This window comes from Falco rusticolus, chromosome 2, assembly GCF_015220075.1.
Source record: "Falco rusticolus isolate bFalRus1 chromosome 2, bFalRus1.pri, whole genome shotgun sequence".
NCBI lineage: Eukaryota > Metazoa > Chordata > Aves > Falconiformes > Falconidae > Falco > Falco rusticolus.
In genome coordinates this window covers 94,744,067-94,769,566 of record NC_051188.1, presented here as the reverse complement: position 1 = coordinate 94,769,566, position 25,500 = coordinate 94,744,067, and the positions used below count along the sequence as shown (strand labels likewise).

General features: G+C 39.1%; 1 protein-coding gene across 2 annotated transcripts in view; it reads left to right on the top strand.

The window, feature by feature from the left end:
• FRMPD4 (FERM and PDZ domain containing 4) overlaps positions 1-25,500 on the top strand; it is a 298,557-nt gene that overhangs the window by 215,953 nt on the left and 57,104 nt on the right. For both annotated transcript variants that reach the window (XM_037378277.1, XM_037378278.1), the window contains exons 3-4: positions 14,036-14,196; positions 16,334-16,436. In XM_037378277.1, coding sequence (XP_037234174.1) covers positions 14,036-14,196; positions 16,334-16,436 — 264 coding nt within the window. The remainder of the gene's footprint in view (positions 1-14,035; positions 14,197-16,333; positions 16,437-25,500) is intronic.

Sequence of the window (25,500 nt, the reverse complement as noted above, 5' to 3'; positions counted from 1 at the left end):
TCCATTGCTGGAGAAGACTTGTTATTTTCTCTTGTCAGTTGTTTTAATTCATTTTAGGAAATAGTAGAGTGAGCTTTGCCTTTTTTAGTTCCAGTTGTTTTAAACCAGTTGTGAGAATTTGTGACTGCTGTTTCAAAACAGAAGTTAGAGAGTAATTTTATTTCCAGATGTGATAGATGTTGTATTTCCTGCCCCTAATTGTGAATCATATAGGCTTTGAAGTTAAACGGCTTGCCAGAACTGAGTAAAACTTCTCTAATTAATCTTTCTGAGTTCTTGATTTCCGGAATAATAACAATTTGATTTGCATATTTTGTGAAACAAAAATGCTATATGATTAAATGATGAAAATTGGTTCTATTTATAGAATAGACTTTATGTGATATGAAAATATAAAGGTTGGTTGTCTGAGTAACTGAAGATGCGAAGGAATGTTTTTCTTTTGGGGACTGTGTGCGTTCTACCTATGCTGACCTGTTATTCTATTGAAAATCAGTCTACTGAAAGTCCAGAAAGTGATTTCCTACTTTCACTTTGTAGGCTGTGACATGACGAAGAAGTGCATAATTTCTGGAGATGTCAGCAAAGATACTATATATTTGTGTGTATATGTACATTGATGAGTTTGTGGTGTTTAACATAATAAAGCTGAAGGAGGTGGTGACCACCGTGAAGCGGGTGTGGTGGTGGGAAGGTGGTGGCCAGCGGGGGCTGCTGGGGAGGTGGCAGAGCAGGGGGGCAGGAGGCTGGATGAGCCCGTGCACATCCCAGAGTTAGGGTGAGGGTGGCATTGAAGGTGTTACAACGTCAGGCCGGTGGCTGAACTCTGAAGATCAGGGGTGTCCTGGGCTGGAGCCAGCATTGCCCTGGAGCTGTTGTTTGTACAGGTGCTTTAGTGCTCGGGTCCATCAGAGACTGGAGGCTCAGAGCAGCCCTTCTGGCGAAGGGTGATCTAAACAGCTGCTTGGAAATACTGAAGGGCCTGACTCCCATTTCAGCCAAAGCATGTTGGGCTGCTCTGACATTAGTTTATATGACATGTAAATGAAAATACAGGCCTCTGGTGCCCCCAGAGCAGAAGGCTCAGACCTAAGTCAGCAGGTTTGGCTCGGCTTTTCATTCCTTGGTGGAAATGCTCTTTACATTTACTTTTACAGCAGACATTTAAACCCCAAGTTCAGTGTGCTTTTGGTGGACACTAAAAGGAGGCCACGATACCTTTTGTAAAGAGTCAAGGGTTTAACTGGTAGAATTGTGCAGAGGTTTCCCTCTTTTTTTTCTTTTTTTTTTGTTTTTTCATGTGCTATGCCGTGCATTTTAAATTATGCCCTATGTTATAAAGGCCGCTGTGGTTCAGTGATGTTATGTGAAAAGTAAAGTGCTTTGGGCCAGGAAGTGTGATCTAACTATAAAACATTATTATAGAATACCTTGCATAATTGAGATGTAGTAAATTGGGGACTTCTTCACTGGAACATTTCTTACAAAATTGATTTATCCTGATGGTAGACACTGCGGCTTAATGGAGAGATAGTATTGGCTTAAATTTAGCTACTTTACAGTTAGATCATGCAACAAATTATGTTTAAACAAGTGTGTGTTTTGTCATCCTGTTATTATCTGTTCTGTTTGGTTCTGTGGGGTTTTGGAAAAGAAAAAGAAAAAAAAGCCTTGCTGTATGTATGTATAGTATGGCTACCAAACAGCATGCCTTCCTTTCAGCCTGAGCCTGCGGGTGACCGACACTTACAAGCTAAACCGATTTACATTCACTGCCAGTGGCTCAAACCCATCCTTGTTTTTAACTTTAAGAAATAAGTAAGAAATGAACATATTTCAGAACATTAGGGCTTGTTTTCTTCAAGTTTGGCCTGTTCTGTGAATCTGACCAGTGTATGTACAGAAAGATTACATTTTGTATCTGGTATTACAGTAGGTTGAAAATAGGTATAGTATCAGTGACCAAGATTTTGTTTTAATTGTACTTGGTTGTCTGAAAGCCTGAGCCTCTAAAGTCTTTGTTTTAGCACAGCATTTAATGTTAGAAATGCACCAATGTTGTTTTTCATTGAAAAAAAAAATCAGTATTCCAAAATACTTTTGGTACATTTTCAGTTCTGAAACTTTGAAGGAAGGCCTTGATTTATGGTTTTCATGAGGATGGGTTTTGAAGAGTTTATCAGCTTTTAGATTTCAGAAAAGAGTGATATTTTTCTGGCTTAACCCAAAAGCAAACTATCTGTCTGATTGTTCTGAACTCCTAAGTGAGGATTGTCATAGAATCGTGGAAAGGTTTGGGTTGGAAGGGACCTTAAAGATCATCCAGTTCCAAGTCCCCTGTCATGAGCAGGGACACCTTCCGCTAGACCAAGTTGCTAAAAGCCCCATCCCACCTGGCCGTAATTTGGAATTAACTGAAAACTATAAGTCTGATAGAAGCTAATGATAAATATAGAAGTTAACAAATTCTCCCTGATATGCAGGAAGGGCAGCTCTTCTAGACCACTGGAGCTGTTCCAGGCATCAGTAGCACTGGCTATGGTTGTGCTTTGTATGTATGCTCCTGTCAGACCTGAGGGAGCTGATTGTGACAGTAACTCTCTCCTTTTCAGTGCCCTCAGTGCAGATTAAAGGGAAAAGTGAGTTCAAAAGACCTTGCAGAATTGCACATTATTTTTACAAACGTCTCGAAGATGTTGATCGGAGTTCAGAGATGAAGCTTGTAGAAGTTAATTATCTATCAGTAAGATTAAGTTTTAGAAAGTTCTGACATTAAGAATATTTATGCCATTTAATAGTCTTGCATTCCTTGTTAAGAGTTTATTACATGTATAAAGACTGCATTTTTCATAAGATTGTGCCAATTATAATGCAATGATAATTAAACTTGAGTTTTATGTGCTTCTTTTAAAATGGAGAAGTGCTGTATTAAAATCTTCATATTTCTGCCTCGTCAAAAGTAAATGCCTGTTTAGAAACCTTTCTAAAGCTTTACTTTATTATTTATAATAGGAAAATGATAAAATCATGAAGCAATATGTGCTGTGTATATTGCAGAAGAAATTTCATTCCCTAATTCAGTCATTTGTTAAATTTTTTTCAAAATGGTAAATTTTTCTTAAAATTTAAAAAATATTTGTGATAGGTGAAGAACTGTAGAGGAGCAACATGCAGTATTAAGAGAGAAAATATCTCCAGATACCTTTCTTTGGGTTTATCATTTTGCTCTGCTGATATGCTGGTCTGGGACTGCCACTGTGTAGACAAGAGTTACACAACTCACTCTGGCTATTCATTTCTCGTTTCATTTCAGAAGCTGTAAATGCTTGGTTTTCTCTGCAGGAAAAAAGCATAATCCCAGTGTCTTAAACTTCACAGGTAGTTCACCTAAAATTATGATTCCTGTTAGAAACTGCTGAAGTGAACAAAAAGTTTGTCTATACTAGCAGGTTACGTACTAAATAATTCTATTAAAATGTATCCATTATCTCATATATATTTGGTATATTAGTAATATTACTAAAGTTGGGTTAGACATTGGCTGTTTGTTTATTAACTGGCTCTATAAATTCCTGTGTTATGTATGTAGGATTTTGTGATCAGTGTTTATTATTCTGTTGTACTTACTCAGCCACTGCCTGGGACAAAGCATCCCAGCTTTACCCTCATATACACCCTTCTCCTTTTTGAGTCCCTAACACAGCATTTTCTTTCACTTTCTTATGCTTTGAAATCAGTGTTTCACTAAAACCCTTGACCGTCATTCCACAGTGTCTGAACTCCCCTTCTGGCACATTTAATTTGCCCGCCTTATTAAGACCTTCCACTATCTGTTTACAGTGAATTGGGACTTCTCAAGATGAACAGGGAGAGTTGATGTGCTGATCATCCTGGCTGCAGCCAGGATTATAATCCCACCCCACCCCCCCACCCCTTACTGTAAATGACACTTGTGCTTGACTTTTTTCTTTACCTGTAAGTAGGGGGTTTCTATCTGAGTAGGTTTCCCTAGAGCAGCTGTCAACCCAGTTTAATCCCAAGGGGTCTGTTTTGAAATGTCGTATATTGCCTTTTAGCTCCTTCACCTCGTGAGGAAGCTTGCTGGCAGTTCTGAATGCAAGGAGGTAATGTTTCTTGTACATTATTACCATGTGTACTGCCTTTAATAATATTTATACAAATACTGTCGGACATAGTAGATTAGTAGTTGGGCATTTTTTTCATATACAGGTAAATAGAAATTACCCATAGGCTTTAGTGAAAGCTTCTTGGATATAATGAAGCTGAAATATGATCAGCAGCACCCCTATTTTTGAGGCATATAAAATACCCTGTGATTACTAGAAATGCTCTTACTTAGAAAGGTTTGCAACTTACTTTGAAATGAAAAAGTAGGCCCAGAAAAGTCATTCAGTCATGTTGTGCTGCAGTATAGCGAATAATCTGTCAAGGGAAAAAAAAAAAAGGATCAAACGCACCTGATTTTTTCTTCTTTCTATATCCCAGGTTTAATTTTCACGTGACAGCTCTATCTGGCAGCCTCACCTCCCATCAATGCAATCTGCCATTCTAGATAATTTCAGTTGAGTTCTCTTTCTCGTTTTGCATTTGCTGAGGAGTCATAATGGCACACTCCAAAATCAGCAGTCAAGAAGAGTAATCCTCTCTATCTGTATGTTGTTAAAAGAGAGTGGAAAGAGATGGTTTCTCTTTTTCCTCTCTGTCCTAGAGGCCTTCTCCAGGGTTGTTACAGGATTAGATGTGCTTTGAAGACTGACTGTGAAGACTTAGTTACAGAATGTGAAGGCTTGATTTTGAGGCTTTTATGAGTTACTATGAAAATCTTTTAAATTCATTTTATACACCTTGGTTGCTTATAGATCCCTTTCACTTTACATAAACTTACTTGTCTCTTATAACCAGAGAATGAAAAGTTTTTTCTTGCGCTCATTGCTTCAGTGCAGAAGTTGGACAACTTTATAAAAGCACAGCAACTTTCTAAGCTTGCCTGTGCCTGAGTCTCCAGGGAAGACAATTCATGCCCAGCATGGGAAACTGGAGACAGCGTGTTGTACTGATCTACAGATTGCTTCTCCATGTGTCCTTGAAGTCAGAGAAACTCATGTTTCTAACTGGGTTGCTGTGTTGCCCTTTGCTGAAGTCAACTCTCCAACCTGCTTCTGAGTGCAGAGAGCTCTACCCACCAGAATGATAATAGTAGTTTATATCCCTGAGCCTTTAAATACAAGATCATGGCTAAACTAAGGAGCTGCAGTATTGAGTACCCACTTTGTATCTACTAACCCATACGCTGCTACTTCCACCTGATAGCTGCTTCCATCTGATGCTTAGTTTCTACCTGAGAAATGCTGTGTTTTGCTGAAGAGGCAAAAGATGAAACTCTGGGTTGATGTGGTACCAGCAGAAGCGATGGCTTTGGTTCAGGAGCCCTCCAACGTAAACTGTGAAAAGGAAGGAAATGAGTAGATAATTCAAAGCCCTTTCTGTGACCTGCTCATCCATTCAATTGCTGGGGGAATAGGGAGGATTAAGTTCAAAGGAGAAACAAATGGGCTTTACTTCCGCTGTGAGTGCTTATCTCCATATGCTCTTAACTGGACTGAGTTAGCAGAGTTAGGCACATACAGAGATGCTGAAGCAGGGGCTTTGGTATTTCAGCTGTTTGTTCATGCCAAGCACAGCTGTACCAGGGGGTTACAATGGGCATGTTAATTCTGGATTCCATCTACGTACCATGTTACCAGTGTGCCCACGCTTAGCATTTACTGAGAGTGACATGTGCATGTTGGAGCAAGCCTCCAGTATCGCACCAGACTAGATTTTTTTTTTTAGTTGGGAGCTTTCCTAATCTAATCGGCACCTTAAAAGCTATTTCCATGGTGTTTCTCCTCCCCCTTTCTTTTTTTTAATATTTCAGTTGAACAAATTGTTCATGTTGAGTTGGAGATGGCAGCTCCTTTTCCTCACTGGATGAGAAATACTGGCGGCCCTCAGCATAGGTCTGTGACGCTTGCTGCAGAGCTCAGCTAGGCAGGAGCTGACAGATTGCTGTTGACAGGGTTAGCATGAAACTTCTGAAATGCAGGATAGATAGGGATTGTTCATTCTGTTTTCTAGAGGACACTTTTGGTCCAAATGAATTTATTGTATATTTGCAGTTCAGTAAATCCTCTTTTTTTTCCCTTGCTGTGTCTTTAGTTGCAACAGTTTATTGATGCGTGTATAGAAGATAATGAAAAGCTACGTTTCAGCTCATCTTTACAGGCCTCAGCATCATTCTCTATCCTGAATGGAGTTGCTCAGATCACATAAAGAAAAATGCCTTTTGTGTGGAAAAAACCCAAGGTGTCCTTCAGATCCTACCCCACTAAGTGTAAGAAGTTCCTGCCTTGAAGGAGAGCCAGTAGTTCTGATTTCTGACAAAAACATCTCACACAGTTTTCTTCTTGAAGGGCCTGGGCCAGGCACGTGGCCAAACACCCTGCCTCCCTGAGCTGTGCCACAGCCCGTGCTGCCTACACAGGAGCCAGCTTTCTGAAAGGCTCTTTCCAGGAAAGAAATGCCAGCAGCTTCATAGGGTCCTAAGCCTCTCCTCCAGGACTAGGCAAGGCCCGCTTGGTGGTGCACTTGGGGCCCTTGGCAAAACCAGCCCATGTTAGTCCTGGCCATTCTGCTGCCCTGGAGTTGCTTGTGGGATGCAGTTGACTCTCCATCCACCATTTTGTCCACCCAGTCTAGTACATATGAATAATTTGTGAGCTTCCTTGCCTGTGAAAACTTGCTCAAGCCTACAGAGTGGGCCCCTGAATCTCCTTCTGCCTACAGGCTTTGAAACTGGGAGTATTTGTGCTGGAGCCAGTGTCACCCTGGTGAAAAGAACCTGCTAGGATAAAATTGGATGCAGAAATGCTGTTCAGTGTATAGTGTGTAGCAGCATAATTACACATTAAGGGGGAGGGCTGTCAGTATGCTTTATGTGTTGTATGTGTATGGGTGCAATTTAGACATACCGTTGGTGCATCAGCGTTGGCTCTGCATTTCAGGCAGTAAGGAAGGCAGAGGCTGGCATCATGCTCTGCTTACAAGGGAGGCAATTCCAGCATTCAGGTGGCCAGTGTTGCTGGGAGCTCCTTTTTTCTTCCTTTGGGAGAGTTTCTCCTTCGAGGTTTTTTTTCTAACAGATTTAAGTGTTGAAAACCTTATTTATTTTCATTTTTATCCTTTTGTTGTGTTGTTCTTTAACTCATCTTAAGATATTCATAGTTCATCTCTGCAGGGTTCCTTCATATCTTTCCTTCCCATCCTCTGTGGTCCTTTCTTTGCTGTAGCCAATTTCAGTGAGATGTTTCTATGCAATTTCTGCTATTTGGATGGTGCTGGAGAAGTCCCATCCCAATACAGCCAGCAGGACACTGAACATTCATCATGAAAAGAGCTCTAGAAATGCTTGTGGTCATCCTGAGAGGAGGAAAATAAGAGGGAACTTCTCTGGCAATCTGTAGAGACTGTTGCAAAACTCGCAACAAACCACTTGTAGTCTGCAGTTGAGGCTTGAGGCTTATTTTCATGTCTTTGTGGGATTCAAGTAGTTTGTTTACTTCCCAATATACAGCATTCATATATACAGTATATGCAGAAAGCAGAAGTATTCACATATTACATGTGTAATATTCTCAAGGTGCGTGCTAATTGTCATTGTAAAATATACTTCCAGTTTATTTTTCCCAGTGCCTGCCTGAAGCTGAACATAAATCTTTTTATCCCTCTAAATTTGTATTCATGTCAGTTTTATTCACTGTGATTTTGCTTCACTTTGTCTTGCTTTAGATTGCACATCGTGCCCAACAGTGGAAGAGGAGTGGATTTTGAAATTTTTTTACGTGTCAGATTTCCCTGTATCTAATTTTATCAAAAAAGCTGTCACCAACTCCTTCTGAAACCAGCAAACCTTCTTCTTTCTAATTACATTTTTACCATATGTTCATCCAGATGGCATATGCCAAACATTTTCTAGGGTGCTATAAAATGACCCGACTTTAGAGGATCGAACTGCTGAAGAGGCTTATAAAAAAAATGGAATTGACACTGGGGCAGAAAAATAGTCCTAGAAAGAAAGAAAGGAAAAAAAAAAAAAAACCAAAAAACCAACTGATCTATCTTCCCAGTTGTGTTTTGTGCTGTGATAGTGAATTCTCAAGATACACACCTGTACAAAAACAGTGAAAATGTAGGGTATATTTTATTGAAGTGTTAACACTTGACTCCTTTTTGAACAACTGAAAATAAAACTTTTGTCGGATGAGTATGTCTGAAAAGAATTCTGGAGCTGTGAGCAGCTCTCTGGTTTGTTGCAAAATGGAGTAAAAAAAGAGTTTGTTAAGCCACCAGATTCTCTGTAGGAGCAGCAACTTTACTTAGCAGTGTAATAACTATTTGGGAATTTTTTTTCCTGAAATATCATTTCCAAGTAGAAGACAGATACAGCTGATGCATGATTTTGACACTCGTGTCCTAGATCTTAATAATTCTTGGGTTTGGGATTTTTTGGAGGAAATAAACTGAGGTATACTGAGGGGTGCCAAGAAATTGAGGAATTAAATTAAATAAAAGGAAGAAGCTTATTTTTCATATTTAGTTACTAGTTAAGATAAAATAAGATAACTTTTTCATTCTCTGGAGAGTTTGTGCATTTGTTCTCACCTGTGGCAGTTTCCTTGTAACTGTAATTGTTGTTTTGATAATCTTTCCAGATCATCAAGGGGAAAACTATAAAATGCCCTCCTGTTATTATCAGCTTACATAATATTGCCTCAAGTCTCAAGCTATTTTACTTTGTGTGAATTCCTGAAGACAGGCAATTGAATGAGAGTCAAATTTACTTTCTTATATTGCTGCAATAGCTTTTACAACTCCCAGTTGCAAAGGACATTTTGAGTGCACAACCCAAGGCTCTGAACAGAGTGTGAGCCAAGATGTATTTTTGGGGAAGGGTGGGCAGAGGTTCATGGTCTCAGCGACTGAGATGGACAATTGTAAATGAAGGTTTTCTCTACGTCCTTAACTTGCATAGGTCTTTTTGAAAATCACAACTGCAGTCAAAAAAGCAGGTCCTCCACCTCCTCCAAATTAATGAGACAGGATTTTAATAGTGCTCAACGATCTGAAGTGATTTTGTTATTTCTGAATTAAACCTTTGATAAAAAGTCCTTATCTCCATCCTCCTCGCCCACTTCCACTCATCAGCCCATGAGTGGTTTGACATTTCCAAACACTCTTCTCCCATCATTGCCCAGGATTACACCTGCTGTGTCGCAAGTCAAAACAGTCTTATTTTGTAGTTAAATCAATCTGTATATGAGAGACATTGTAACTATTTAAAAACTAAGGATTAAAACCTTCAACGTTGAGAACTGGTGTTTACCTTGGCAGTAACTGAAACAAGCTGTAATGTGGCAATACAAAATGCAGCCTGTTGCTATGCGGTCACGATATGATGCAACAGCCATTTGATTATGGTTGAGTTGTTTCAGTGTTTGTGGGCATGCAGCTGTATTAAATTCACCTTAGGTCTCACCTTTTCTGTTGGTTTTTTTTGGATGTCTTTGCAGAAGAGCTAAAGTTGTTCAGGTACCTTTGTTAGGTATTTTCAAAATAAGGTTTTTCATAAACAGGTTCACTGGATTCATGCTGAAATTTTCAGTTTCTTAGAAGAGTTAGACCCCCTAAGCATTTTCTGTATAACAAATTTCAGCCTGCTGAGGTCAGGCTTTCTAAGCTACCATAGACAAACCTCTCAGAATTAGCCCACTAATCCCTAAGTGTCAAGGAATGATACATCAAAATCCAAACGCTGTAAAAGCATTGTGCTTGCATACTGTGCTTTTAATTACTAATATGAATTATTAAATCAAGCTTTCATTTTAATTACAGTCTTTGTTTAGATATTCCTTCTGTTATTCAGCGTGTAATTTGAATGAGGAAATGTTAAGAAGATTTCCATAGAAAGCGTTACCAAGTTAATCGTTATGTAGCTAATAATGTGAAGATTCAAAGTGCCAGCCTTAAACTGTACCTCCAGCTTTCCCGATCATGAATTCAGGTATGCTCTTGTTACATTAGTCTTCCCATAATGTCCTGGGCAGCTGAATTGTGTTTGCAGGTGCTGGCTGCCTTGTCACACAGCTGATCAGTGTTCCCCAAGTATTTTTCTTTCCTAATTTTCTTCCTCCTTCACTCACTGTAGGCCTCTTTGTAGATGAGTGTGCGCATGAATTTTATGCCACCCTGCAATGCCTTCATTCTCCTCTGTGTGTTGGTGCATGCAGTCAGATGCTTTCTCTTGTTTCCCCTGTTACTCTCTTTTGAGTAGAGTAGTTGCCACAGAGAGCTTTTGAGAGTAAGTACCTGGAATTACACTTCTGCTATGATTTTCTGTAGCTGGTAGTTTATCTCTTGAAAGAGGCTGGTGTATAAAAACTCTGTTCAAGAAATTCTGTAAGAATTACTCTCTTTAATAATGGAAGCTGTCTCCCACAGCTCACAATAACAGTACATCAGAGAAGATAGCCTTTTGTAAAGCAGGGACTCATCTCAGTCATTGAAAACGGTAGGAAATAAGTATCTCTCTTTGAAAAGGCAATCGAAGGGCAGCTTGCATTTGTGTATGTGGAAAGAACAGTTCATACTTAAATTCTCAACCTTGTTCCTTTTCTTCCATTTTTCCTTCAGAAAAGTAAATCTTTAGGTATGATCTAAGCAGAGTACTATCTAAGGACATTTTTCTTGCATTTGAGGCAAACGGGAAGTTTGCAGTGTTGCAGTTATTCTTGCAAGATGTTTCACTGTTTAAGTGATGCTCTGTGTAAGGTTCCCCAAGGTGGCTGTTTTGAGTTCAGGTTTATGGGATTCTGGTTTAGAACTCCTAACATAGCTATTCTTCAGAAGTCAATATTTTCCATAGCTAAGATGGATATCAAATGCTTCCAGTTAATGCAAAATTGAAATTAGTCTTGAACTATGGTACTACAACTGACATCTCAATAATGAACTAGCCACAGGAGGAAGCAGGTTTGTCAATGTACCATCACAAAAAGCTTTGAGTATTCATCTAATCTCTTCTGGGATCGTATTTGTATATCTTGCTGCTCTCTTGAAATACACTTCCAACATACTGAATGATACAAGAATATCTGATGCAGCAAGTTGTGGAAGCATGAGAGGCAGAGTCTTTTTAGTTGATGTATTTGAAGGTGGATAACCTTAAAAATCAATAAAACCTGCTGTGCCACTCAGAATCATGATGGACTGTTCCTCGCCGATTAGGCTTTAAATAACTGATGCTGTGCTGCTGCAGATTCTCAGTACAAGCCGATGCAATGGCTGGAGGCAGGCATCCAGTAGCAGAGCTGCTCTTTTGAGCAAATCTTTATGTCTGCTCTTGGAATTTGTTATCTGAAGTGTAGCTGTTGGTGGGGCTTTTGAGGGGTCATTTTGTTTGTGGGGTTTTTTTTTCTTCTTCATGATTTAGTTTTCAAACAGGCTACACAAGTGCTTAAAGAGAGAATGTACAATGGCAGGAAAGTAGTTCTCAAAAGCTCAAGCAGTATTTTCAAGTTGCTTGTAAATATGGCATTTCCTCTTTGGAGACAGCGTCAGCTTGTATTGCAGAAATGGACACAGCTATTAGACACAAATGATTAAATAGAACATTTTAACTTTCTGGTAAGGCTGTGACCTAGAAGAGGTGACAAATGCAATTTTATATTCTCTACCAAAGCAAAGTACGCAAGTTGAGATAGGTAGTTTTTTCAATACCAGTGACATCTCAGAAAGTGTCCCAGTTGAAAGACAAAATGTTTGAATATCTAGAAGGCCACATCATAAATGGGAGTTGATGGGGAGGAGGGTGTCTGGGAGGTCTTAAAGATAGATTTCATAAAGAGTTTACATTTTTCTAACAGTTCTTTTGAATAAACATAATAGAAAATTACCTGAAACTAATTGACAAAAACTGGAGGAACAGGAGGAGCTGGAGAATGAAGTATCAGATGTGTTGCTCTACCTAGTAAAAGAAAATGTATTTCCTTTGCTGACTTCACCTTATGCAGACACTAGGAGAGCACAGAGATACTCTCTCTCTCCTATTTTTGTGAGGATGTAGCTTCTGCTACCTCTGATCATATGCATAAAAAGGCAGCATGTTACTCTTAGGCAGACTGAATCTTGTGATAGGGATAGAGAGTTTCTTTGAAGAAAAGCCCTAGAAAAATCCAGTCGCAGGAATAAGCTCCCACTGAGAGTTTACTGAGATTTTGCTGCTCTTCTGTGTATCAGTAATAGAAGAAGACCACAGAGAGAATGGAAATTGATGTCATGCCCAAGGTGGATGTGTTGGGGAAAGATCAAAGAAGTTTTTGTATGTTATTGATGCTGAAAAGTGATCTCTGAATGATGCCTTTCTCCTTATGGACTGCCTTACTGGAGTTCTTCAGGGAATTGTATCTGAAGGTGGAAAAGGGACGGTAAGAGAGAGCAACAATTCTGGTCACATGGGATGTCTGATAACTCTCATGTTATAACATGTTATATATAAGATTATCAAGGATATGGGAAAATCACTTATTTTCATGTTGTTAATTATTTATGAGGAGATCAACTTTCAAAATGGTGATACTGCCTACTGCTGTAGGGATATCTGCCTATCTGATGCTCTTTGCGGTGTCTTATGTTGGGCACCTGGCCGTTACCTTTCTCATTGCAGGAGCCTGTGCCCTCCCTGCAGACGGGGCTGGGACTTGGCTCTGTTTGTCTACCGCATTTATCCATCAGGAGCTGGAGTTAGTTCAGCACTTGCAGATTTATAGTCTCTTGTAGATAAATAAAGAATTAACTTTCGGCCAGGCAGCTTTAAACAAATACTATCTGAGCTCTGTCAAGACTGCAATAACCCGATGCCACGAGCTGCAGGTCTGTCTTCACGCTACGCTGACCAGGTATTGCTTGTTGCCTGCAGTGGTGACTGGGTTTCCTGATGCACGTGAGTTCAGTTAATGGCATTTGGAAGGGTGTGACACTGGAGCGGTCTGTCTGTCTCTCTAATCGACACTGGGAATTGGTAGCCGTGATTCAGCAGGGAGCTCCAGGCATTGGGTGGGAAACCCAAACTATGTTCCAGTACAGTCTGCATACAGCATCATTCACATTTCAGTGATTATTAATGTTAATTTAGAGGTCTCTGTGCTTTTAAACCACGACCTCTTTCATGGATATGTGATGTTGGATAGCTTTCATTTTTATTTTCTGCTTGAAAAATCAAGATTTTTCCCTCCAGATATGACAATTCTTTCTTCTAGGTACAGTAAGTCACCTTTGTCATAAAACTGTAGCTGAAAGTAAAGTATTTTAGTAATTGCCGATAAACATATTTTCTTGATACCCTCTTTTTTTTTTTCTCTCTCTTTTTTTTTTTTTTTTTTTTCTGGAGTCACACTTCGTTTACCCGAGTAGTAAATATAGAGCTGTTACGTGTGCCTTAGGTAGTCTGTTGGGGAGGACTCAGCTCAGAAACTTGCTTAAAATTTTGGAAAAACACATTTAAATATGTGTCTCTTCTTACAAAAGGCTGGTGGACCCTTGTATTTTACATTAAGAGTAGGTCACTCTATCATTTTTCCCTTCCAGAAATGAAGGATGAAAGATTCAAGTACTGATGACAAAGGCTTTATTATTGGGTTATTTTTCTTTCATGTATGGGGTATAATTAAATGTATGCTGTCAAAGAGACCTCTTTATAGGTTGATACTATTGATTAGTGTTTGAGACCTGCCAGCAGCATCATTACTTTGTGTATTAGAAATTCTAATAGAAAATTAAGTTGATGTTTTAATTCCTATAGTGAGAACATTTCAGGTATTCATCTCATATCGCTGCAGAAATTGCTTGGCTCAAGTAGGTACCACAAAATCATGTTTTAATGATTTTTTTCCTTTTTCCATCTTTTATTTTTTTTTCACAGTCACATGACACAATCAGCCACATTTGAAGACCCTCGAATAGAGAGCTGCCAAATAACCCCTCCAGCTCCTCGGAAAGTGGAAATGAGGAGGGATCCTGTGCTAGGATTTGGGTTTGTGGCTGGTAGTGAAAAGCCCGTTGTTGTACGCTCAGTAACACCAGGTATGTTTTCCCCACATGACCACAAGAAACAAACTTGGATTTTATCTACTGAGATGAAACACAGTTACAAATTTGAGTACTGTTAAAATATTCAGGCAGGCAAAGTAATCACACATACTAAGTAGGATTTTAAGCCTTTTATTACCCAGTAGTTTCCCTCCTTGCACCCATTTCTAACATTATGTAAATATGTTTAAAAAAAAGCCAGGTTTAGGTTATTGCTTTAAGCCCTTACTGTTGTTTGCCTGAAAAAAAGTTGACCCACTTCATTCAAGGAAAGGTCTTCTCCCTATTATGTTTATATTGGTTTGATGTCACCTTCATTGCCATTGAATCAGTGTTTTCAAGAGGTATATTGAGTTGTGAAATTAAAATTTACATATTTTTCATTCTTTTTATCATCAGCTTCCCAAGGAGAGCTAGGTTTCTAACTATAATACTTGGTTCTAACTATAATATTTTCTTTTTAAAAAGAGGGTGTTATTGCTGGCTTTTTTGTATTATTATCTATTTAATGGAAACTTCTGTATAACTATATGGCAAAAAGCCAGGTCAAAATAGATTCCTAAATGTCTTACCTGGAGTGAAAATTAGTGAGGTTTGTGGTATTTTTGAATTTATGGGGGACCACACCTGGGACTAATCAGTCTTCCAAACAGCGGGCTCCTACTCTCTGTGCTTAAAAGTTTAGGTTGTTATGTAAAATTGCCTTGGAGCCAAGGGCAGGGATTTGACTTTGCTCTTGTTCAATATGTTCTCCAGAACCCCACAGATAGCAGAGGAGAGGGAAAATCGACTTTGTGAAGTTCTGATGTCATTTACCCATGTGTGTGCATTGATTATATTTGTATTGCTTTCAGATGAAGCGAGCAGTGTAACTAATATTTGAACTATATCCAGATGGTTCTTTTCTCCCATGTTAGAATTATTAATGTAGTTTTATGTTACAGTTCAATTTGGAAAAGGTGTTTATTAAATTCCAAGTGAACAGGAGGAAAGATGAGCTCAGGACAACGTTCCTCTGCATGGATTTGTATCCATTGATGCTGGATATCTAGGTGAAGTTTTGAAACCAGAGGAAAGGAACAGCATTAGTTCAGTTGTTAAATGAGTTGGTTTTGAATACTGTAACATTTACTTTTAAGACTTTATCTTCATATTGAGAATATTATTGGGGGGGTTATGTATCATCATTGCAGAGTTTAAAGACAGAAGTCTGAAGGGGATATATCTTTTCACTAGCAGTTGTGATGTCGCACCCTCTTCTGGGCATGTAATCATGCTGAGAAGCAAAGTATTATGTGCATTTTATAACACACAAACTCAATATGCATTTCAGCAGTGTCAGAATCCAAAGGACATAGACATGTACATGCCTGATTGTCTACTCAGGCTAATGCTAAGTATCAGTGTCTGACTGAAAGTGGCAATGCTTTTGGATGTACGTAAAGCTTGTGTTCACCAAGTGGTAGGAATCCAGAAGAAAAGAGACTCAGAGGCTGGAGGTATAGAAAATTACTGTCTTAAGATTGAAGGAAACAGGTTTGTGTTGGCCAGAACAAAAAGCGAGAGACCTGCAAGACTTTCAAATATGTAAGTGATGTTTCATAGGGAAGAGGAGTAAGATGTTTGCGAGTGTTACTTTGTCTAGGACAGGGAACAATGCTTTGCAACAAGGAAGATCTGGTGTAGACACCGGGGAGAAAGACTTCCTGATCTTAACAGTAGTTAACAGGATCATTTATTTACAGGAAAAGGAGTCATCCTTAGGGTGGTCATACAAGAGTATCAGACAACGATTGATCAGGGATAATTAAGGTATGGTTGATCACACTTTAAAGGGTGAATTAGGCCACCCATTAAGGGTCCTTTTGGCCCTCCAGAAAATCAAGGCCTTATTTTTAGGTGGCTAGATGTGAGTTTAGAGCTTAACTTGAGGAACTTCTGTAGAAGCTGCTAATACACTAGCTTTCAAGATTTTCCTGGTGAGGAAGTACTAGTAATGTCAGAAATAGTGTTAAGCGTGCCATTAGTTGAAGAAAAAAACACTCAAATATGTGAATAACAGAGTGAATCTGTGCATTTACAATGGTCTGCTAACCTGTGGTGTTGTGTGTTTTTTTTCATTTGTCTCCAGGCGGCCCCTCTGAAGGAAAGCTTATACCAGGGGATCAGATCATAATGATTAATGATGAGCCAGTCAGCTCTGCTCCGAGGGAGAGAGTCATCGACCTTGTCAGGTAGTTGATGTCCTGTCGCTTAAACTATGAACCAATAGCTTATTGCTTGTACAGTCATTTGATAATACAGCAAGCCTTGCCTTCTCATGGCTGAGAAAAGAGAAAATAATGTTGCTTAAGTCATAATGAAGAATGGTGAAGCATTTTAGTATTGAAATGAAGTGCTCTTTTAAATGTCCTCTGGGTAGCTGAAAAAGTATAGTAAGATATCTGAACAGTTCCAAAATACTTGGGTATCAAAACGGGAGTAGTATTCTTCTGGTATTTATTTTTGGTATGGGTTGTTGAAAAGATAATTCCTGGATCAAGGCAGCTCCAGTCACTGTTATACATGAAGAAAGTTGAATTGTGTCTGTCTTGTGTGAAGAGGAAAGAAAATGTGGTGGGGTCATTTTTGAGAGCAGATGGGTGAATGTAAATGGTAGTATGTAGAGAAGCTCAAAGAGTGTTTGGGTGGATTGCAGGTAATGAGTTTGTGAAAAGAGCAGGAGGCAAGGCTGTGTGGATAGGTGGCAAAAAATGACAAAAAAGTGACTGGAGAATGCAGGAAAGAAGAAATGTCATTATTTCTAATGGGATGTAGAGGGAAAGAAAGGGCAGTGACTGACAAATGCTCAGGATCTATAAAACGATGTGATGTGGTTCACATAATAAGCTTTGTGTTTGGAGTAATAAGAAATGTTAGTGCATTGCATAGAGAAATGACTAGTAATTAAAAAAATGAAACATAAAAATTATGTTGTTGTAAATTCTAGTACCCTAGTTGCTGGAAATCAGGTTTGCTTCTGTTATTTTCCTTCTCATTGGTGTAAATTCTGAACTGGTGGATCTAGTTGATTCCTGAGAGATACTCAAGTTTTAACTGTGCAGGTACCTTTCCCCAGAACTGGTAGCTATCAGTGTTAGCCATATAACCAATTTACTTCTAGAAATTTGGGCAAGAGGTGCTGTGGTAGTTGTACTCTTCTTACTGATCACACATTGAGCAAAAAGGTGCTCATTTGCTGGGGATTCAGCTGTGAACCAAACTTCCAAAGGAGATACAGAAATGGTATAAAGACGCCAGCAACACTGATGCTTTTATCTATGTTAGGCGGGTTTGGATAAAATATGATATCTTTTTGATTTTTTTTAAAAACAGTGTTGACCTGCAAGTCAACTAACAGAAACACAGCACATTAAGAGGGGTCTTTGACACTTGTCTTTTAAGACAAAGAAACTCCATGAACTGCAGGAACTGTTCCTAATAAATTTCTGTTCTATGCTCTGTATTGACTGTCAGCTAAAGGCTCACAAATGGGTCTTAAACTCATTTTTATGTCTTTTTTTTCTTCATAAAGCAATCATATTGCAGTCTTCGTTCTTTCCTTGATTATTTGATATGTAAGTAATCAAAATTAGGATCTCTATCTCGTTTCTCTGCTGCCAGCAATATGTAGTAATAACATCAAGGAAAATAGATTGATTAGGCCTGAGACAAACTGAATTTATTGTGTGGCTGATTCTCTGTCTGCCTTCAAATAAGAAAGTGAATCAGAATGTCACCCTTTCCAATTATGTTGACTCCATAGCTGGTGTCTTAAATTAGAGTGCTGTTGCATTCCAGGCGAAGCTTTTGGTGATACTTAAACTGTAATTCCACCTCTGCTCTCAGAATCTGTCTGCCATTGGGATTTTGACAGAGATTCATTCTTTGATGAGACTCAGAATGAAATGTATTGGGGTTGTATATTACAGCATTTGAAACAAAGTGCTTTCTTTTCATGCCAGTGGGGACACCTGGGATGATTAGACACTGTTACTGTACAGTCCTGACACCATAGCAGAAGCGATTCTTTACACCAATGAAATAATGAATTCCTTCTGTATAGTAAAAGGTTTTGATATGGTTTAGATACATCTGCAACTTTGAAAATGCTTGCTTTCAGTTTTCAATGTGCACAGAAGCAATTTTAAAATCTTGTTTCCCAGCCAGTAGCAAGGTATCTGTGTCTAGCAATGAGTATGTTTGAGATGCATAGGTTGGGCAATGGATGTAATCACAAAACCATAGAAAAACTGAGATGGGATTTCTGGAGGTTATCCAGTCTAACCTCTTGCTCAAAGTGAGCTAGTGTCAAAGTTAGATGTGGCTGCACAGACTTGTCAAATCAAGTTCTGAATATCTCCAAAGATGGAGATTTCACAACCACACTGGAAAGATGCATCAGTTCTCAACCAGTGGTCTTTCAAAGATGACAGAGAACAGCTTTTACAAGACATGAGCCAAATCCCTCAGCAGCCTTAGATGCATCACATCTAGGCCCATGGACTTGTGAGTGTCCCTCTTGCCTAAGAAATCCCTAATTCAACCTTTGTCTACCTCTGTTCCCCAAATTCTGCCACTAAGCTCAGGGACCAGGGTGGTAGCCTTTGCCACTAAAGACCAAAGCCAAGAAAACATTGAGTACCTCAGCCTTTTCAGTGTCCTTCGTTAGGCTGCGCACCCCGTTTGGTGGTGAGTTCATACTACCCTTGGCTTTCACTGCTGATGTAGCTGTAGAGGCACTTCTTGTTACCGTTCACATCCTCTACCAGTTTCGGTGCCAGCTGAGCAAACTCCACCCCTGCCTGGGTAACCTCTCCCCATTTCCATCTCTGGCTGGCTTCTGTTTTGTGCTGGGTCTCAGTCAGGTGCTCCCTGGAGCCGCACTGGTGTCCTGCTGTGCCTGCCTGCTTCTTTGTGGATTGGAGTAGACTTACAGCACTTGGAGGAGGCTCTCCATGAAAATCTCCCATCTCTACTGGGCTTGCAGAGGTGCATCCCACAGGACCCTGCCCACCAGTGCCCTGGACAATCTGAAGTCTGCTCTTTAGCTTGGATCCTCTTTTCTCCTTTCTCTCAGGATCTTACACTGTACCACCTAATGGTCACTGCAGCACATTTGATGAAAAATTGGTATTCCAACACTATATTTTTGTGTGTGATTGCGTGGTCTCTTGCTGATTAGGTATAACAAGGTATATTTTATATTCATGACGTGAAATTCTGTGGCTATTTTTATGCAGCTTTCACTCAAAGATTTTTGTAAAGTCAAGAAAGAATGTGTCTTTATAATTGCAGAGAGCATGGAAAAAAATTAACCTGCTTCCAAAATACACCCATAAAGATCATAGTAAGCCAAACAGAAAAAAACCAAACTGCATGAGAAAAAAAAAAAGATAGATAGCATAACCAGATGAGCATCATGCTTTAACAAGCTTAGCAAGACTCAAAATTTCCAGGCAAACATATACACATGTTAGTTAAGTCAACCTTGAATGTTAAACAGTTTTTAGTGTAATGCAATATTAATTGTTTTCCAAGAAAACATTGTCAGGACATTTACTTACGAAACAAGTTATGCTATTGAAGGAAAATAAAATGGAAAAGAGACTTTCTGCTACATTCTAGCTCATATCCAAAAAATAAAAAAAAAGATTCAGAATGTCCACCAAGAATGGTATCTGAAAAATTTCAATTAAAGCTTTTTTTCATTAGGAAATAGTATGTCCATAAGCAATAAATCTACTTTATTTCTAAATTTTCCACAAATTGCCAGAGCAATTTTTTTCCAATCATGTTTTTCTTCAGCCTTTTTCCTATGAGCTCCAAGTTCATTGCGTACTTTTTACTCCTACAGGGGTAGAAATAGTTAGACCAGGCTTTTAAGGAAGTCCCTTTTGTGTAATGGGTTTTTTTCCTATGGGAAAATGCAAGAAGATAAAGGGATCACATAATACAGAAATTTTCACATGGTCTCTCTATTATGTTTTAATATTGTAATTATGTGTGTGCTTTCTAAACATTCACTACTGAAAATAAGCTTTCTTAAGTAGAAAACTGTATTAAAGCTACCTCTGCTGACTCCAGGGGGTACTGAGCAGGAGCCTGGTGAAAGATTTTGATTTGTTTTTTAAGAATTGAAGGATGCTTTGTATCCTAGGAGGTCTCAAGTCTGGAGATTATCAGGGATATTCATTATAAATATCCCCTGTAGGTCATTCTCATCCATCTAATTCTTTTGGCTCTGCTTTACTGGCAACATTTAATTAGCGTTCAAGTTGTCCTTTGAAAACCAAGGTTGCAGAAATATGAATTCAGTACAGTTTGCAGACAAAATACATAAGGACTCGTTTTTTCCTGGTAACCTTCAATAGCTTTTGCACCATACTATGTTCTCCTGAGCTATTTTCAAGCACACACCCAGAAGTCATGTTTACGGTTTCCCTTTCAAAGAGAGGTCACCTTTATAAGTGTCTCTTATGGCTGCAGTCTAGATGTGTTCCATTCGAGACAGAAAGTTATTGACGTTTGAAAAAGAGGAAGAAACAAGCCTAGTTTTCTAAATGTATGGTTACAGTCCAGGCAAGGAGGAAATGAACAGAATACTAAAGAAAGAAGATGTATTTGAAGTGCAGCCAGTTCAAAACTGTAGCAGGAGCTACTTACCTTGGTTTTCTTTTACTGCTGATACAGATTCTGTGACTTAAAGCTTTTCACACATACTTAACAATAAGTACTTTGAGATAACGTTACAGTCACTGCACAATGTAGCAACTTTTTGCATGTTTCAAGGTGAGAAACAGTGCAAAAATAATATATTAGAAAGTGTATTAAGGTACTGGATCAATTAGTTGGTTGTTCAGAGGTGCAATATTTCATTATCATTAGTTAATGTTAAATATGTATCTTTTTAAGCTTCAGTTTAACCAACCAAACCTTTTAAAACAGTTAAAGAAATACATCTGACAAATAATTTGCCTTATAAAATGTTCATAGGTGATTGCTGTGAAATGAATTATCTTAGATTGTACAGAGTTTGCATTAGTCTACAAGGATCCCAACATATGTAAAATGTCTTTTCACTTAGCAAGACATTTTACTGAAATTTTGAGTAACACACAGAGGTACTGCTTATGCCATAAAACAAACTCTGAGGAGGGCAAAGTAGTGGAGTTTTGTTCATACTTCTATTAAAACAGCTATCCAGGCAGCCTGTGAGGAGAGACGGGCACCTGAAGAGGGTGATCTGTCCAAGATACTTGTTTTGGAATAAACTACCTTGTTCGAGAAAGCTCGATTTGTGCATTGTCTGAAGAACAAGCACAGAAAACTATCTTAGAATAGAAACCTGACTTCTAGGTTGAGAAATTAGGCTAGATTAGTCTGTTCCTTGAAACTGTAACAGCAGTAAATTGGTATTTGACGTCCTGTGGAATTCCACTAAAAGACTTTAATTGCAAAGCGAGAACTGCAAAAGGTGAAATTCATTAAGGGCTTTTCTTTCTTGTTGGCTCTATTTTCTATTTAAGAGAAATTACTCAAAAACCTTTCTGAAATAACTCTTGCTTTGGCAAGTTAATGTCAAGGCAAGTTTTCATCAAGAGGATCTGGAGGATTCTTTCAGTTCTGCAGTAGAATTTCTGTTTTAATTTTGTATTACTGTAAGACCGGAGAGAAGGAACCCTCCAGGATTTCAGGCTGCATGTTGCATTTTAAGTGCTAACATGAATTTAATCAGTGATGACCCTTCTCACCATCATCGTGGAGTGGATGGGGATTCTGTCACTGCCATTTGACTCCATGTATGTCAGAGGACCAGTTTGCTTCTCTGCATCATCATATCTAAAGGCAAGTGCAAAAGGGAGCTCAGTGGCAGTGCCTGTCATCATCGTCTTCTCAACAAGCAGCTGAAAATACTGCTTTTCAAATGTAATTTCTGTCACTAGGCTTGGACTATTTCATATATTGGATCAAGCAATTTTGGTGGACTTAATGTTAAGACACTTTCTTAATCAACATCATAGAGAAAAAATCAAGTATATTAATTTATTAGCTATGATACTGCTTAGCAACTGAGAATCTTGAAACCTGTTTTTCCTGAAAAACCAGTCATGCAGACCTTTAAATCTGAAGGTATTTCATTATACTTCCAGTTTGGTATATGAATCCAGAGGCTATACCCATTTTGTTTGAGGCCACAATCTATGAATTGCTAGTGTTTTGGGGTTTAGATACTTATTGCTGAACAGACAGACAAAATGTTGGGCCAAATTATTTGTCGGAGTTTTGCAAGTGACATTGGTGGAGGTAAGCTTTCTGCCAGGGCATTTAGTTAGGTACCTCTAATCAGCTTGCTCAAACATAGAGCTGGAAGTCGGGATATGAGAACTCAGTTCCTTTCTGACTTGAGGGGTGTTGTGAGATGTATGTCTTCTACCTTTTCAGGTGTTTCTGCAACATAATGTTGAGATAACTTAAGTACTTTAAATCAGCTGCTGCAATTAACTGTGAGAGCCAGATTTAATATTGTCTGCTTTACCTTTTTTCTTGGCTGGTGTGGGGAAGTGCTTCTGGTACTTGAGCTAATATATTGAGAGCTAATTCAGACCTCTCTAGATTTAAATTGTTAATCTGTAATATGGCTTCAGAAATGCTTGCCCACCTTTTCACAGAGGCCTGTAAGGGTTAAGCTGAGTTGAAAGCTGTATAGAGGCATTACTTGTTATTGTTAAATCAATACCAGCTATGGTAATTGTTCTCTTTTAAATCCATTGTATCTGTGAAAGCATCCAGTCTCATATCCTTGCTCTTTTTGTAGCCGAAAGTTGGCTGGCATGGTTTAGATAGGTTTGGGCTCAATAATCCAAATGTTTGGAATGCTGAGAACTTAATTCTGTAAGTTTCTTTTCAGGTTCACCATGCTGGATGCCCCCTGGAGTTAGTGAGTCCAGGGTCTTGTTGAAATTTCAAGGCTTGATATGTCATCTAGTTGAAGTGTTGTCATCATCTTACTCTATTATCCTCTACAAAGAGACTCAGCCATGATGAATTTCAGGTCAGCTGTTCCATAACAAGTTGCTTTAGGGTAGCTGAATGCAAGGGTACGAACAGAGATGTGGAACAGCTGTGCCCAAAACACAAGCAACTGTACAAAATGCCTTCTTCAGATGTGAACCAGCAAATGTTGCTCTCATTAGCTTGTTCTGACCAGTAGGCTTACTGCTTCTCATATGACTAAACAAAAGCATTGGCTTGTCTGCGTGGAGTGTTCACTTTGAAGTCAGATGCACTGATGTGAACGTTTCAAATTATTTCCATGTAAAGTCATACAGATGAATACCCAGCTTTAGTTTACTATGAATTAACCCTTCCGTGTGATGGATTTCCTCTATATTGCACACTTTACAACAGATGTTTATCTTTCTTTGTGCTGCTGCTGCAACCCTCATGCATCAAAGGATTACTTCCTGTTGGAATATGTGGCAGGACGTACCTAAATATCTCAAGTCCTTTGTTTAGGGCAAGGACAGTTAAAGCAGAGGTGTCAAACTACAGAAATCTCATGGTTTCTCTTTCCCAGCTTCATTATCTGTCTCTTTTGGAATGACATTTCCAAATCATAAAAGATCATGTTGGGCAAGCCACCCCCCTGCGTCATCCTGTTGGTCCTTGAATATTCTGTGGCTTGTATGGATGCCTTGAGGACATTACTACAGGTCAACTACACTTATACAAGACAAGCACTGTCATATGGAGCAGTTTAATGAACAGAAAACAGGAAGACAAGACAGAGACAGCTTCACGAGCTTGCTTGGGAAGCATCAGTCTGTGCAGGACGGCTTCTGGGCCTGGAGAAGCAGTATAGGATGACAGGAGAGGATTGTGCTGTGCATCTGGGAGTGCCAGCAAGGAGTGACTGTGAAGTATGAAGGTGACAGAGATGCCTTCACCACCACATGCATGGAACTCACAGAGCAGCTCTGTCCTTCCAGAAGTGTGTGGCTTTCCTCACTTCCTTACAGCTCCCTAATTTTACTAGTCAGTTGCTGACTGATTCAGCACATACACATCAGCTAACAAAGCTATTGTAATGGAAAACATAGCTATTTCTGAGAAGACACAATATTTGTGTGGTATAAGGCCTGTGATGATTTGTGAAGGCTTGTGTTACACACAATGCAGTCAGTGGTGGCATCAGGATTCCCTTTTATCCTGAGACAGTGCGGGACATTTGGATCACAGGAAATGTTTTTTATCTGCTGCCTAAATAGCTTCAGGAAGACAGAGAAATACTTCTTTCAAAGACTGAAAGGTGGATGGCAATATCAAGCAGAAGGCTTATAGTTACTATGAATTATACCCAAATGCTGTATTTTGATAGAAAGACAGCCAAGGTGATGTCAAGAGCTTGGAGGGAAACATGATATTTTTGTGCGGTTGTAAGTTGACCCTTGGAGGGTTGTGGCTGCTACAGACATATCAGGGAAAGGCAGAAAGACTTTTAATCTCCTGTTTTTAACGAATGCTGTTTTGGGGGTGGCAGTTTTATATGCACCAGTGCTCAAAGGAAATGTAAAAGGTAATTTTAACTTTTGAGAGAAAGAGGTGAAAATACTGTGACCAATTTGCAATGTCTTGTACAGTTTCATGCATTTAAAATACCTTTAGTCTTTAGCTGTTAGTTTTGTAGAAGCTCATGGCAGTGTCTGTATTTGAAAGATTTTGTGCATTTTACAATAACTTATTTGTCAAATTGGAGAAAATAAAGCTAGCATACTTGTTAGTGTGGTGGCTATGGTATGTCTGTTTTAGAGCACAGTGAGAATGGAAGGGAGAAAAAAGCAAAAAGCAATAGCTTTTAAAAATCTTTAACCATGTAATTGGAAAATATGAATAAATGGAGGTCTTAAGCCCTTCTCCTTGGGGCTGCTTAGATCCTGTGGGCAGCTCGCATGCTGAGTGGTGGTGTAATCCTGTGTTTGCAGTTAAGGGAGCACTTTTTTCCCCTGTCAAGGTGGAAGCACCACTCCCTGGGGTGGGAAGGAAATAAGGAGAGTCACTGGGAAATGGGTAAAACCCTACTAAGAGCAAAGTGTCATGGAGATGTCTTGATAGCACATGGTCCATTGGTATGGTGGTGTAATGAATTTAATGAATTGTGTGATGGAAAGCTGACTCAGGAGTTCCTGAAGACGGCAAGACCTTTCTCTTTGATGTGCGGATGCTGTGTCTTTCTGGGTTCCTGACTTTCAGAGTTAG